Below are 16,018 nucleotides of genomic sequence, written 5' to 3'. Positions count from 1 at the left end.
ACGGTATAAATAATCCTGGCTCAATCCAACTGCTCACATATTTGGTTCTTTCAAAAATGATAGCATCTTTAGGGACAGATGCTATGAAAAATCAAAATAGATGGCAGAGCTTGGGAACAGAGACCGCTAGGGCCCAATCCAGTGCCAATTTTAGAATTGGCAACCCTTTGACTGGCTACAGGAGAGTGCGTTTTTGCAATTCAGCTAAATCCACGCCACTCTTTTCACCCCTAAAAATGTAGAAAAAAGAAAAACGCGCTGCTCCCTCAGACCTCATTTTTAGAAGGGTGTGGGAAAACCAGGCTGTGCTTTACTCAAAAGGTGGAAGAGTCGCTCTTCACAGGCTCAGAAACGCTGTGCGCCCGCAAGACCCTAAAAGTCCCAGTAGCCGGCCTAAAGGTTCTGGCAAGGCTGCCAAGAAAAAAAAAAGGGGGCGTTCATCTGGCCTTTTAGACATAACTGAATTGCCTTTAACTAAAACAAAAATGGGGGGGGCAGAGAAAATTTAGGGGAGGCAGCCCTTGCCCCCAGCTACAGCCCTAAGTAGCCTCCCCCCCCCCCCACACCGCCTCCCATTTTGAGAGCTGCAGGGATGGGATGGGATGGGATGTTAGTCGGGAGCCGGGATGGGGAAACAGCGGCGTCGTGCTCGGACGTTTTGTGGGGCGGGGGGAGAAGAGAAGCAGCCTTCTGCCCATGCTCAGAGGCACTTTCCCCCTTCCAGGCGGCTCGAAGAAGGGAAGCACACCAGCCCTGCCGCTGAAGAAGACGGGGGCTGGCCAGAGAGAGATTCACCCCCTTTCCTGGGTCCCTTATTCGCCCCGTGGGTGAGTGTAGGATGGGGGGGGGGAGACAGTCACGTGCTCCTGACTTCAGGGCGGTCACGTGGCGGGGCCCTGGCGTTGCCATGGCAGCGGCGGAGGCGGCCGCGACGGAGCTGCTGCAGCTGCTCGGCGGCCGTGGGGTAAGTGTGTGTGGGGGGAAGGGGGGTAAGTGTGTGTGGGGGGGGTAAGTGTGTGTGTGGGGGGGGGTAAGTGTGTGTGTGGGGGGGAGTAAGTGTGTGTGGGGGGGGGTGGGGGGGTGGGGGGTAAGTGTGTGTGGGGGGGTGGGGGGTAAGTGTGTGTGGGGGGGTAAGTGTGGGGGGGTGGGGGTAAGTGTGTTTGTGGGGGGGTAAGTGTGGGGGTGGGGGGGTGGGGGGTAAGTGTGGGGGTGGGGGGGTGGGGGGTAAGTGTGGGGGTGGGGGGGGTAAGTGTGTTTGTGGGGGGGTAAGGGTGGGGGGGTGGGGGGGTCCCAGCTGCATTTTCATGAGCGCACAGAGAAGTAAACAGGAGCCCCCTTTGCTAGCTTGAGAGAGAAGAGGAAGGGAGGCGGGGGGGTAGTGGGACCCCCCCCACACACACACACACACACACACAGAGTCTGGGACCCCCTCCCTCCCTCCCTCCCACCCACCCACCCCCAGTCTGCAGGCATCCGTGTGCATGCACTGCTTTTCCATGCAATGCCGTGAATGCGTATGAATATGTGCATATTCCATGTAATCAATAAGCAGTCATGTGAAGAGACCCGTTATATCTGTAGAGACGGATCCCAGCCCCCAAGACGCTTCTAATCTCTGTACTGCGGCCAGGGTCTCTTGTGTTTATGGTTTATTTCGATGTAAGGTTCGATGCAGCCCTGTACTTATCCGCCTGGGAGCAAGCCCCATTCTACTCAGTGCGGCTTACTTCTGAGCGGGCATCCCTACGTTTTGCGCTGTTTGTTGATTCTGTCCTCCCGCTTTTCAGGATACAGATCTTTTCCAAGGCAGTTTCGTAGTAAATATATGTGGAGAGAGAGAGAGGTTGGTATAAAGCGGCACAACAGCAAAAGCAAAGCAAGCAAAGCAACACTCTCACCACTACACCACACTGGATAACAAGCTCAGTCCAGGAAGTTGTCTAGAAGGGGAGGAATTGCTCCAAGCAAGATATCCCACTACCCCATGAAAGAGAAGACAGAGCAGGAATCCTGCTGATCACTGGCATGCTATTTTACATCTGTGCAGTGGAGTAATTTCCATGGCTATATCCAAGTAGCTTGCCCAGTCCGTGTGCTTATGGCAGGAAAAAAAAAACCCTGCTCTATTTCAAATGTTCTAGTAAACATACATTTTTCTACATTAATAGAAAAGGTGCAATGTGTAAATCATCCTTCCCGATGCTGGCTGGGGGATGCTGGGTGTTGTAGTCCAACACATCTGCAGGGCTGTGAAGTAAAGAGACTGTGAACATGGCTTCATTCCACTGACTCATCCACCTAGTTTGCAGAAATGAAAGGATGCTGGAAGAAATACTTCCATGCCAGTTGCACCAGGAGGCATCCTGTGCATGCAAAAGACCCTCTGGATGAATGAGCCTGAGTGGGGGACAATATCTGTGTAGTCTGGAAGGGGGGAGGGATCTATTTGGTCTGGAGAGTGGCTACTGGGGGAGAAAGTGGTCTGCCCTGCAAAACTGTTCGGTCCGGAGGAAGAAATGAATGTGTCTAGGGAGTGGAGTGAGTGAGGTGGAATAGAGGCATGTGGAACAACGACCCTCAGAAAAGGGTTTCTCTTAGAGAAATGGGAAGCTGGCCTTCTATTGGCCATCCAGATGTGAAGAAAGGAGAGATTCTCTGAAGGTTGTGTAGTCTCAGGAGCAGTTGCTGGGTGGGGGTAGAGAGGGTGAGAGGCTCTCTGCACCGAGAGGGGTGGCGATAGAGCTGACTTGACGGAAGCAGGTGAAATGTATGGTAAGGGCTCTCATCATCAGAGAAATTAGAGGGATAGCCATTGAGCTTTGGATGGAAATGTCACAGATTGTAGCTCTTGCATTTTGCAGCCTTCCTGCCGTGCCTTATACGTGTGTGTGTGAGAGAGAGGGAGGGAAGGAGCGACTCTACCTTGAAAAGCTAATTAGAGGGCTGGGGGGGGACTGATCCCGGTACAGGCAAGGCTATTCCATCCCCCATTGCTGGCAAGCTCTTGACTGCTCCTGAAAACGCAGCCAAGGTCTAAGGCTTTCCCCCCTGCTGTCTTTGTAGCACAGATGACAAACAGGATCAGCCCCAGCATCAGCCAGCTCTGCGAACGCACTTCTCCCGAATGCTTTGCTGACATGACTTGCGGCCAGACCAAATGCTCTTGCCAAGGTAACGCCCACTGAAGCCTGTGGAAATACAAGGGGGCCAGAAGTAACCAAGGCTGCATTCTCAAGATCGGGGTAGGTTTTTATTCCATGCCGATGAGTACTTTGTAATAAACCGACCCCTCCCCAGACTCTTGCTTTCTTCTCCCAAGGATCTAGTCTGCCTGTTAAAATCACTGCTTCGTTTTTCAGGGGTGGGGAGGAGGGGTGAGATGGCGGGGGGGGGGGTACCTCTAGTGAATCTCATTATGATCCAGGGATTTGTGTTTTGCCATTCCTCTTAGGGCTGATTCACATGTCCCACTGTAACTACATAGAGAGCTAGTGTGGTGTGTTGGTTAGAGTCCCGGACTTAGAGGACTGGTGAGGAAAGAAAAGGTTCCTCCTGTGCAAGCACCGGGTCATTACTGACCCCTAGAGGGATGCCGCTTTTGCTGGCATTTTCATGGCAGACTGTAGCGGGGTGGTTTGCCATTGCCTTCCCCAGTCGTGACTACCTTTCCCCTAGCAAGCTGGGTACTCATTTTACCGACCTCAGAAAGATGGAAGGCTGAGTCGACCTGAGCCAGCTACCTGGGACCCGGCTTCCGCTGGGATCGAACTCAGGTCGTGGGGAGAGTTTCGGTTGCAATACTGCCCCCTACCACTCTGCACCACATGAGGCTGGTGAGACTCGGGTGCACATCCCCAGCCAGCCATGAACCTCGCTGGGCCAGTCATACTGTCTTATCCTAACCTACCTCACAAGAGTGGTATGATGATAACATTGGGGGTGGGAGAAAGAACCATGTAGGCTGCTTTGGGCTCATTGGAGGAAAGGCAGTAGATAATTGCAATAAATAGAGTTTCATCCGGGCATGTAAATGTATGAAGATGCCCTGGCATAGCCATGTGTGATGATCAGGCAAATGTGCTTTTTAAACACATATTTGTAAACATGCCTGGGCATGTGTAGCGCCTTCCCCAAACATGTATCTAGCAAAACACGCATTGCATTTATTTTGATTTATAATCTACAAGCACTTTAAAAGGGGAGTTCTCTGTTGGTGGGACTCATGCAGAGCTTCACCTAATACATCCACACAATAGTCAGCATTGTTGGAAGGGGTGTGGTCAGATTGGTTGATACTTTCATCTGTGATGGGAGTGCTCAACAGTGCAGGAGCCTGGCAGCATGGGTGTTGATTACTGTTAGGAATGTCTTCAGATTAGACTCCTGTTAACTTCTCCGTTGTCTTGAACCTAATGACCCTGGATTCCTGCATAAAGGCCTTCTTGAGCAATTGTATACAGCTGCAAAGTCATGTTTAGCACAAAATTGGAAGTCACCAAAGCAACCAACTAAATAGCAGTGGGTTGATAAAATTCAGGAGACGATGACTGTGCATAAACTTACTTAGCAAGTGTGGCATGCAAGGAATCCTAATTTTAAGGAAGATATTATGGCACAAAGGTTTCCATTTATTTCCAGTGTGGAAGCCTTTGAAACACGTGATCAAATTCCAGCCAAGCACAGTTGCCTTTTTTTTCCCTAATACACAGACATGCACACCATCACACGTGCACGCCTTATTTATGCTACATAACTTGTATTTTCATTCTTTCGTTACATTCTGCTTCAGTTGTTTTACTCTAGCTGTTCCGCAAGCACGTTGGTGATAGACTAAGGGCGCAATCCTATGGCCACTAGTCAGCAGCTAGATGGCCATAGGATAGGTCAGTTTCTGGGAACCGACCTCAGAGCCCGCACTCTGAGGTCGGAGAACTGACCCCCACCCCCTCCTGCGCTGCCTCATAGGCAGCGCGGATTGGCCCCACACTCCACGCTCATAAGAGCAGTGTGGAGCAGCAAAAATGGGGCGTTCCCAGAGGTGGGGAATGCCAGTAAAATGCCAGGGGCGGGGAATGCCAGGGGCGGGGAATGCCAGTATGACACATCCTATGTGTCATCTGGCTGCCGCTTCCCGCAAGCTGGCCAGAATTGATGATATATGCTCAGATCTTCTGGTCCCTATTATTAATCTGGCTGCTGCATTTTGCACAAACTGCAGCTTCTGAGCGGTCCAAGGGCAGCCCCACGTAGAGCACACCATGGTAATATAACTTGCAGTTTTGGTCCAGCACATCTGGAGGGCGCCAGGTTGGGGAAGGTTGGGTTATCGGCAGATTCTTCCTAGAAGAGAACCGTGAGCCTATGTATGTATGCTCTTTGGAAGTAGCAAGGTGGGGCTTATCTGTGACACCTTCATTTTTATTAATGTAATTGGAGACCTTACTAATGCCAGTATCCTCCAGATATATGTAGCCGTTGCAGTGCATAGAGTGGATTGTGCGGATGTGGCGTGAGCGGCATCCTGAGCTGACAAGCTGAAGAAGATAATTCTGCTGGGTTTCATGTCAGTTGTAGACAAGCCCATTTTAAAAGGTTGCTGTGGGATGTTGGCTGCAGCTGCGCAAAGATGTGGCAAAGCTTCTCGCACAACACACCTGTCAGGCAGCTTTCAGCTACTTGCATGCTACCTTGCCGAGGGCAAATAACAGTTCCTTCAGGACGCACATCTTGTCAGGCAGACCACACTCTGGGCCACATCAGAAGTGACACTACAGTATGCATAGGCTGCCCAGCCACATATGAACCTGCCTGTCCTTTGAGACCCTAATTTGCAGCCCTGCTCTCAATGATCCCACCCATCCCTTCTGCGCTGATGCAAGTGGCAAATGGGGACAGGGCCTTTTCTATGGTGGCCATCCACTGATGAAATTCCCTCCTTGGAGACGCTCACACTGCAGCACAATTATTTTCTTTTAGGCTCCAAAGGATCACCTTCCTGGTTTTCCAAGAGGCTGATATTTTTAATACCCTGGACTGTCCAAGCCATTTCTGCACCTGAAGCAGAAAGCCACCACTGACAGCGTCCACACACTCAGCATTGTTGGCAGCGCAGAGAAGCTGCCCTAAATCTCATTAAACTTCACCAAGGTTTGTTTATTTGTTTGTTTGTTTATTTCGATGGTTTATATGTCGCCTTTCAGGATACAAATCCTCCCAAGGCAGCTTCCACGTGACATAAAAATAATAACACAGTAAACGATTTTGAAGATAAGTAAAGAATTCATCAAGATCCTTCCCACAAGGCAGTTGGTGGAAGAGCAGTAGCTCGGTGGTAGAGCCCCTGCTTTGTGTGCAGAAGGTCCCAGCTTCAATCCCCAGCCTCCCCAGGTAGACTCATAGAATCACAGAATAGTAGGGCTGGAAGGGGCCTACAAGACCCTCGAGGCCAACTCCCTGCTCAGTGCAGGAATCCAAGTCAGAGCATCCCCGACAGATAGCCATCCAGCCTCATCTTGAATGCCTCCAGTGTGGGAGAGCTCGCCACCCCCTAGGTCATTGTTTCCATTGTCGTATTGCCCTAACAGGAAGTTTTTCCCGATGTCCAGCCAGAATCTGGCTTCCTGGCACTTGAGCCCATTGTTCCATGTCCTGCACTCCACGACGATCAAGAAGAGATCCCAGCCTTCCTCTCTGTGGCAACCTTTCAATGACTTGAAGATCACTTGAGGTAGGGCTGGAAAAACCCCTGCCTGAAAGAAACCCTGGAGAGCCGCTGCCAGTCAGTCGAGAATACTGGGCTAGATGGACCCATGGTCTGACTCCGCACAAGGCAGCTTGCTATGTTGTGCCGAAGCCCCGCAAGAACTTGCTAAGCTTTGCGGGACGAGCCTTTTCCCACGTGGCCTGGCCTTGGGCTCTGAACGCCTGCTGTGGGGGCTGCTGTGCTTCAGTCAGAAGAGAAAGCGGCCTACCTGCGGTGCTCCACAGTCTGGCCAAGACAGTGCCTGTGGTGGCGGACGATCAACCAGTGTTGGAATGATGTTCCGTAGCCCAACCAGGTGCCAGCTGGCTGAGGACCGCACGGGGAGGAAGCTGCTGCCCGCAGTGAGCGCTCGAGCAGCGTGGCGGGGTGCTGCACTCGTTCTGGCAGGGGGCAGGCAGGGGAGGGGTTGCTCTCTTTGCTGCCTCTCCCAATCTGCCACCCGAGGCAAGTGTCTCACGGTGGCTCATGATAGGCTTGGGCCTGTCTTGTGAATCCTCTAGCTTGATCTTTTATGTATATTATTTTAGTAGCAGTTTTTAATGGGCTGGATCCAGACTTAGTCACAGTTGGGGTGGACCCACTGAAATCAGTGGGATTTAAGTTAGTCGATGGGTCTCCTTTAAGTATAACCAGATCTCAATCCAGCCCAATCTAGTTTTATTTGGGTAAGCCTCTTTGAGCCTTCCTCAGTTGAAGCTTCTGCTATTGGGAAGTATAGAGAGTTTTGGCTATTGGGCGGGATTGAAATGTAATAAATAAATAAGTGGGCAATCGATTCCATGAAGGCACTGTAGGATGGAATGAACACACCACACTTTATAAGTGACTGAGTACAGGATTCTTCCTTTGCAGAGGCCACCTCCATGGAGCATCCCTGTGACAAATACATACTAGTGTGAAGAGCAGCTGGAGAGATTATTTGAATGTGCCTGTGGGGCTGCTTTAGAATTCTGCATAATTCAGTTGCCTCTGTTCCCATCCTGGTACAAAATCTCTCCACCCAGTTCCAAACAGTGCAACAACTTTGCATGTTGCTGGTGTAGCTAATCCTGGCTGCCAACATGAAGTCCTGTGTTGACTTGCTTATCACTGCCCCTTCATGGACCGCATTTTGTAAGCGAGGTCCTTTTCACTGTATATTTTCCTTCCCTGAGCTGATGTTACCTTGAGGTGCCCATGTTAATTCTGTTGTGCAAGAGGGACCAGAATTCTCTCTCTCCCACCCTGTTGCTTTCTTTTTGGTAAGATTGTGCTGCTAATGAATGGAAGCTTTCTCCATTTCCACTGTGTAGGTAGATGAGAGAGAGGAACAGGCTTTGAATACTTGGAGCAAGTATGGACCTTTTTAGGAACAAGCACTGAATTTTAAAGAACCCTGCCTTGCACAGGGCAGGGGGAAAAATCAAATGCCTTTGCTCCAGCATCAAATTGCTAAGCGACCTGGGAATTTCCAACCCTGGAGTAGAATGACAAGGAGGAAAAGTTTAAGAGAATCTGCTCAGAAAAAGTGGGGATTTAACTCTCTCTCTCTCTCTGTCCCAGTCCCTCTGTGTTACAGAATCTTCCACCTCCACATTCTGTTTTCAAAGTAAATTATGCAAGCGGTGCTGTTCCACACGCAGCCACGTTTACATACAGTCAGAGCCAGAAATATCAGAACAAGGATAACTGTTTGGGCAGTTGGCCTCTGTACACCACCACATTGAAGCTGAAAGGAAACACACCCAGATGGGAGTAAAGTCAGGACTTTCAGCTGTAATTCAAGGGGTTTGACAAAAGTGGGGCACTAACCATTCGGGAAGGACAGCCAGTGGCATACACACACACCCATCGTTGGGGGCTCATAAGTAATGGAACAAATGGCTGACAAGCAGCTGCATGGCCAGGTGTGGCCTGTTTCCTGGGTACCCCATGACCAATCAAGCAGATAAAAGGCCTGGAGGTGGTTCTGAGTGTTACATTTGCATTTGGTAGCTGTTCACTGGAACTCCCAACATGAGGTCCAAAGAGGTGTCCATGCGAGTGAAGGAGGCCATCATTAGGCCGAGGAAACAAAATAAACCCATCAGAGAGATAGCGAAAGCAGTGGGAGCAGCCAGCACAAGAGTTTGGAACTCTTGTTCCAAAGCATACCACATCATCTGTCAAACATGGTGGAGGCAGTGTCATGGCATGGGCATGTATGGCTGCCAATGGAACCGGGTCACTGGTGTTTACTGATGACCTGACTGCTGATAAAAGCAGCAGGATGAATTCTGAAGTGTATAGGGCTATACTTTCTGCTCATATTCAGCCGAATGCTGCCAAACTGATAGGATGCCGCTTCATATTGCAGATGGATAATGACCCCAAACATACAGCAAAAGCTACCCAAGAGTTTCTAAGGCAAAGAAGTGGGATGTTCTTCAATGGCCAAGTCAGTCACCTGATCTCAGCCCAATAGAGCATGCTTTTCACTTACTGAAGACAAGACTGAAGGCAGAAAGACCCGCAAACAAGCAGCAGCTGAAGGCAGCTGCAGTGAAGGCCTGGCAAAGCATCTTGAGGGAGGAAACTCAGCATTTGCTCATGTCCATGGGTTCCAGACTTCAGGCAGTCATTGACTGCAAAAGATTTTCTTCCAGGTATTAAAGGCGATCCTTAAGTTTGAAATGATGTTGGTTTGTTCCATTACTTATGAGCCCCCAACGATGGGGGTGTGTGCATGCCACTGGCTGTCCTTCCTGAATGGTTAGTGCCCCACTTTTGTCAGGCCCCTTGAATTACAGCTGAAAGTCCGGACTTCGCTCCCATCTGGGTGTGTTTCCTTTCAACTTCAATGTGGTGGTGTACAGAGGCCAACTGCCCAAACAGTTATCCTTGTTCCAATATTTCTGGCCCTGACTGTATATCCTAGCTGTAGTTCTCATGGAATGAGAGAGTATTTTGGCATGGATGAGTGGTCAAAGAACAATAAAAGGAAGAGGAGGTATGGGCAAGAAGGAGCAAGAGGAAACTCTCTTGGAGGAGTCAAGGAGAAGGTAAGATGGCTGAGCAGGGCACAGAGCGGATTTGCTGCTTTGACCTTTGTTCCCCCTGGGCTGGGGTAACAAAGATCACCACTTTATCAGAGTGCTGAAGGTGTTATAACAGTGGCATAAGAAACAGTACCTCTGTCGCACCACCTTAAACTCTCTGAAAAGCCACTATCTGTCTACAGTCTTTCAGCAGTTTATTGGCCATATGTTTGGGTTCCTCATCTAAAAAAAAAAAGACATCAGAGAGCTAGGAAAGCTGCAATAAATGGGGGACCAAAATCAGGGGGTTGAAGCATCTTGCCTATGAGGAAAGGCTAAAGTGTTGAGGGCTTTTTAATTTAGAAGGGGGGAAAAGATGTCTAAGAGGGGATCATAATGGAGATTTATGAAATTATACGTAGTGTGGAGTTGGTGGATAGAAATTGTGGAGAAGGGTATCTATTAGTGGCTCTTAGCTGTGATAGCTAAATGGGTCCTCCATGTTCAGAGATGGTATGCCAGTGAATACAGTTGCCAATAGGGAGGGAGGGCTATTTATTGTGGGCCTTCCCAGAAGCACCTGATTAGCCACTTTGGGTCGCAAGATGCTAAACTAGGTGGACCTTTAGCCTGATCCTTCAGTTCTCTTATGTTTACATTTTAAAATGTATCTCCAGAAAAGGTTTACTCCAATATATTTTGGCACCTGGGGCATTATTTAGATGGCTTAATGGGTCTTGCCTGGGAAAATTTCTCAGTGGATTGTGCCCCCTAAGCCAGATGTGTTTGCCTCTCACTCTGCTGCTCTTAATGGCAGGCAAGTCACTTCACCCTAGAATGGACACTTCTACCTGTAATTGTCTGGCAGCTAAATTAGGTGCATTAGGGCATAAGTGTTAATGAGAATAAGGTTGTCCTGACTATTTCCCCTGAATATCCTGGATTTACTTATGCTTCCTTTTCCCTAATTTTCTCCCAATTTTTGCTTCTGATGTTGCTTCCCTTCTTTCTTAAATTAAACCTGCCACTTGTCCTCTTGATCCGGGCCCCTCTCGCTTTCTAATAACTATCACTCTGTCTGTGCTTTCCTTCCTTTCCCACATCTTTAATTTCTTTCTTCCATCTCTTTCTTTCTTCAAGTGGTGGCCATTATTGCTTTAAACACACTGTTGTTTCCCCAGTTCCTCAAAAACCCTTCTTTGGATCCCCACCTCATCCCCAACTATTGCCCTGTTCCTTTTCTTTTTTGATCTCCAAACTACTTGAGCAGCTTGTTTATTCTCAGAGCCTCCACTTTTTTCCTTCTAACATTTTCAGCTTTCAACCACAACATTTTACTGCCAGCTTTCAACCACGACATTTTACTGAGTGCCCTCTGTAAAGTCCCTGAAAGTCTTCTATCTGCTAGAGGGCTCTTTTCTCATTCTTATTTTCCTTGATCTATCATCATTTTCATACAATCGATAGTTCTGTGCTTCTTCGTTCTCTCCATTCTTTGGAATTTGGTGTTACTGTGTATTCTTGGTTTCACTCTTATCTCACAGATTTTATTAAAGTCACTGCCAATTACTCTCTTTCTTCTCAGTTTCCTTTTTAAATCAGGGTCCCTGAATGCTCAGTTCATAAGCTACCTCTTCTTTATTCTTTATGCTGCTACAGATAGAGCTGTAAATTATGGTATTTTATATTGTTTGTATTTTTCGTTTTTGTTTCGACTTAAGATGTATAACACTTAAAGGTATAGGTTGATAGGTGACTAATAAATCACGTATCAGTGTGGCGAGCCAGTGTGGTGTAGTGGTTAGAGCGCCAGACTGGGACTTGGGAAATCTGGGTTCTAGTCCCCACTTGGCCACAAAGCTCACTGGGCAACTTTGGGCCAGTCACATACCTCACAGGGTTGTTGTGAGGATAAAACAGAGAGGAGGAGCACCAAGGAGTACCTTGGGTTCCTTGCAAGAGGAAAAAATGTGGGATATAATTGCAATAACAAATAAATAAAGTAAATAATAATTGAAGATTTTGTTTATTGGTCTTTCTGTCTGTCAGCTTAAAGCTATTATTTCTGTTCTCAACTTTCTTTCTTTCTTTCTTTCTTTCTTTCTTTCTTTCTTTCTTTCTTCATGCTTTAAACATACTACACGCCTATATGTTTCCCTTCACAGCCTTCTTTTTTATTTTTCTTCACATCCTGTCTTTCTCCATAGACTGTACATTGTGGTTTTTAAAAATATTTTTATTATTTTTAAAAGAAATTACAAACACACACACACGCACATTAATATTAACTCAAAATCCCTCCCCGCAACTCAAACAGTTTCAGGATTCTTCTTCTCCCTTTATTTTCTATTTCTGTTCCACGATAATATATTAATTCATCCTGTTTCATTCCTTTATTGTATTCTTTTCATGAGTCCCATAGATTTCTATAGGCTTCCACCAAGGTTGTTCCATTTGACTCTTTTTTCATACAGTTTATATATTTTTGCCAGTCCTTCTTGAAACGGTCTCTTTTCTTTATTCCTGTGTGGACTCTTAGTTTCTGTGTCCACTTTTCATTTATTGCTGTGTCCCAGATTTTCTTTTTCCACATAGATATTGTTATAGATAACAATATCTAACAAATAGATATTGTTAGCATCCGGGCTGTCTTCCAATTACTTACAATTAATTGCCTCGCGGCTGTCAACAAGAGACCAATTAATGTTTTTTCTCTAATCTCTGTTTTCTTTTACAAACATATTCAGTAAAGCTAATTCTAATGTTTTACAAATCTCTTGATCAGTAATTCTTTCTGTTTCTTGAAATATCCCAGAATTTTCTATCCCTCCTACATTCCCACCACATATGACTTTGAGTACTGTTAATTCTACATCCTCTCCAACACAAAGGTGATAGATTCTTATTCATTTTTGCTAGCTTCACTGGTTTAAATACCACTTCTGAACCAACTTTAATCCACCTTCTTTCATTTTGGCGGATATTGCGTGAAAGGGAAATCTATCTAAAATTTGCTTCCAGTCTTCTTCCTCTATCTCCTCATCAATATCTCTTTCCTGTATCTGCTTTATTGTTATATCCCCCACCCCATCTCCTGCTTTATCAAAATTTTATATATTTGGGTTATTATACCTTTTTTTCCTAACTGATAATTATCTGCACATTTTCCCATTCTGTTAAGTCTCTTGTACTTTGCCTTCTTATCCCTCTAATTCTTATAAATTTACTGATTTGCATCCATACTAACCATGCATTCCTATAGTTTGTACACGATTATTCCATATTTCTTGTGTTACAGGATTCTGCTGTTCATAGAAATTTCTCATTTGGCTCACTCTTATTTCTTTCAACTTATTTTTCCCCACTGCTTTCCCTTTTATATCAAACTGTGAGTGTGCCCAAATCAGAATTAATGGAGAAACCCCTGGCATTAGTTTCTCTTTCCTGAAGTTCCATACTTTTAATATTCCTTTTATTGTACTTCTGTTATTTCTTATTTGTTGTTTTATATACTTTTTAATATAAAACATATTTTGTAATTCCTCTTCCTTCAATCCCATCAATTCCCTTTCTATTTCTATCCAATTTACCCTCTCCCCTTCATTATTGTTAACGTATATCTTAATTGGTGTGCATCATAAGGTTTTAAGTGTGGTATACCCCATCCTCCTTCTTGCATAGATCTGTATCTGAACACCTTTGCTGTTTGTGGCCTTTTAGTATTATAAATAATTCTTTTCTATGCTGTTTTGACATGTTTAAAACCTTTTAAATGGAATTTCTTGTGGAAGCACATTAAAAGGATAAGTAAATTTTGGTAATACCATCATTTTTATAGTCATAATCTGATCACAAAGTGTTAAATGTATCTTTCCCATCTGGCTATGTCATTCTTTATGTCCTTCCATGTTGTTGTTGTTCAGTCGTGTCCGACTCTTTGTGACCCCATGGACCATAGCACGCCAGGCCTTCCTGTCCTCTGCTGTCTCCCAGAGTGTGCTCAAGTCCATATTCATTGCATCGGTGATGCTATCTAGCCATCTAGCCATCCCCTGCCATTCCCTTCTCCTTTTGCCTTCAATCTTTCCCAGCATCAGGGTCTTTTCTAATTACTTTTCTCTTCGCATTAGGTGGCCAAAATATTTGAGCGTCAGCTTCAGTATCTGTCTTTCCAATGAGCAGTCAGGTTGATTTCCTTTAGGATTGACTGATTTGACCTCAGTTTCAGCACATTCTTCTGTCTTTTAGGGATTTGAATTCCTAAATATCTAAATGCTTTTGTTACTAATGGAATACCTGTCATTTTTGAAATGTCTATTTGTACCTGTGGTCCTATATTCAGGTACATCAAATCAGATTTCTTTGTATTTACCTTTAGTCCTGCCACCTGTTGAAATTCTGTTAATTTTCTTATCAATTCCTTTATTCCCTTTTCTGAATTTCCTAATGTAAATAAAATGTCATCCACGAAGAGGGTAGTTTAAATTCTCTCTTGCCTATGAATATCCCTTTAATATCCTTATTTCCCCTTAAACTTTTATATACTTCTGAAAAATATGTGTGACTATAGTCATTAGGGTTTATTTCAATCCAAGCATCATAAATACCGTATTTTTTCAAAATCAGCCAGAATCTCGATTACCATTGGAAACAAAACTGGTGAAAGGGGGCACCCCTGCCTTATTCCTGAATTAAGCCTTATTTCTTGTCTCTAATCCATTGTACCTTATTTTTGCTGTTGTTTGTATGTATATTGCCTCTATTATAATGTTTAAACTTGTTCCACAAATTATACTTATTTAGCAGACTTAATATAAATTTGGAATTAACCATACTGAATGCCTTGTAAAGATCAAGTGTCATTATTACAACTGGAATCTTTCTTGTCTTATAAATAGTAATCATACTAAATACTTTCCTAATAGGATCTGCAATAATCCTGTTCTTTAAAAAAACATATTGATCTGAACCTATACAGTCATTAATAACTTTTCAGGTGTTTTACCCATATTTTAGTAAATATCTTATAATCCACATTCAGTAGAGATATTGGTCTGTAGGAGTCCAGGTTACATTTCATAGAATCATAGAATAGTAGGGTTGGAAGGGGCCTATAAGACAATCAAGTCCAACCCCCTGCTCAATGCAGGAATCTAATTCAAAGCATCCCTGACAGATGGCTGTCCAGCCTCATCTTGAATGCCTCCAGTGTGGGAGAGCCCACTACCTCCCAGGGTAATCAGTTCCATTGTCATATTGCTCTAACAGTCCTGATGTTCAGCCAGAATCTGGCTTCCTGTAACTTGAGCCCATTATTCTGCACTCTGTGATGATCAAGAAGAGATCCTGGCCTTCCTCTCTGTGACAGCCTTTCACGTACTCGAAGAGTACTATCATATCTCCCCTTAGTCTTCTCCAGGCTAAACATACCCAGTTCCTTCAGTCCCTCCTTGTAGGGCTTTGTTTCCAGTCTCCTGATCATTTGCCTTGCCCTCCTCTGAACCCTCTCCAGTTTGTCTGCATCCTTCTTAAAGTGTGGTGCCCAGAACTGGACACAGTACTCCAGATAAAGTGTAACCAGTGCTGAGTAGAGGGAAACTAGTACTTCATGTGATTTGGAAGCTATACTTCTATTAATGCAACACAAAATAGCATTTGCCTTTTTTGCAGCCACATCGCATTGTTGGCTCATATTCGGCTTGTGAGCTACAACAATCCCAAGATCCTTCTCGCTTGTAGTATTGTTGATCCAAGTATCCCACATCTTGTTACTGTGCATTTGATTTCTTTTTCCTAGGTGCAGAACTTGGCATGTATCCCTATTAAATTTCATTCTTTTGTTTTCTGTCCAGCGCTCCAGTCTATCAAGATCACTTTGAATTTTGTTTCTGTCTTCCAAGGTATTAGCTATCCCACCCAGTTTTGTGTCATCTGCAGATCTGATCAGCATTCCCTGCACCTCCTCCTCCAAATCATTCATAAAAATGTTGAAGAGTGTTGGGCCCAGGACTGAGCCCTGAGGTACCCCGCTCGTTACCTCTCCCCAGTTTGATTTTTGTTGTTGTTGTTCAGTCGTTAAGTCATGTCCAACTCTTCATTTCCCCATGGACCTTAGCATGCCAGGCCTTCCTGTCCTGCGCTCTCTCCCGGAGTGTGCTCAGATTCATATTCATTGCATCCGTGATGCTATCTAGCCATCTCATCCTCTGCCGTCCCCTTCTCCTTTTGCCTTCAGTCTTTCCCAGCAACAGGGTCTTTT

General features: G+C 45.6%; 1 protein-coding gene across 5 annotated transcripts in view; it reads left to right on the top strand.

Annotated features, from left to right (window-relative positions):
• The first annotated feature begins 907 nt into the window (after positions 1-907).
• The window catches only part of ORAI2 (ORAI calcium release-activated calcium modulator 2), a 35,629-nt gene continuing 20,518 nt past the window's right edge, over positions 908-16,018 (top strand). Inside the window, exons 1-4 of one of the 5 annotated variants that reach the window (XM_084823380.1) lie at positions 908-964; positions 1,788-1,843; positions 3,064-3,242; positions 5,977-6,147. Coding sequence is in view for 2 of the 5 variants with exons in the window: in XM_084823378.1 (XP_084679504.1) it covers positions 9,698-9,783 (86 nt within the window). In the remaining 3 variants the exon portion in view is untranslated. Of the gene's footprint in view, positions 965-1,787; positions 1,844-3,063; positions 3,243-5,976; positions 6,148-9,098; positions 9,388-9,660; positions 9,784-16,018 lie in introns of those variants that run through there. The other 4 variants (XM_084823379.1, XM_084823383.1, XM_084823382.1 and 1 more) reach the window with 4 other exon arrangements.

Source organism: Heloderma suspectum, chromosome 16, assembly GCF_057233095.1.
Source record: "Heloderma suspectum isolate Gila_16-S chromosome 16, 16-S_ref, whole genome shotgun sequence".
NCBI classification, from domain to species: Eukaryota; Metazoa; Chordata; class Lepidosauria; order Squamata; family Helodermatidae; genus Heloderma; species Heloderma suspectum.
This window is presented reverse-complemented; position numbering and strand designations above follow the sequence as displayed.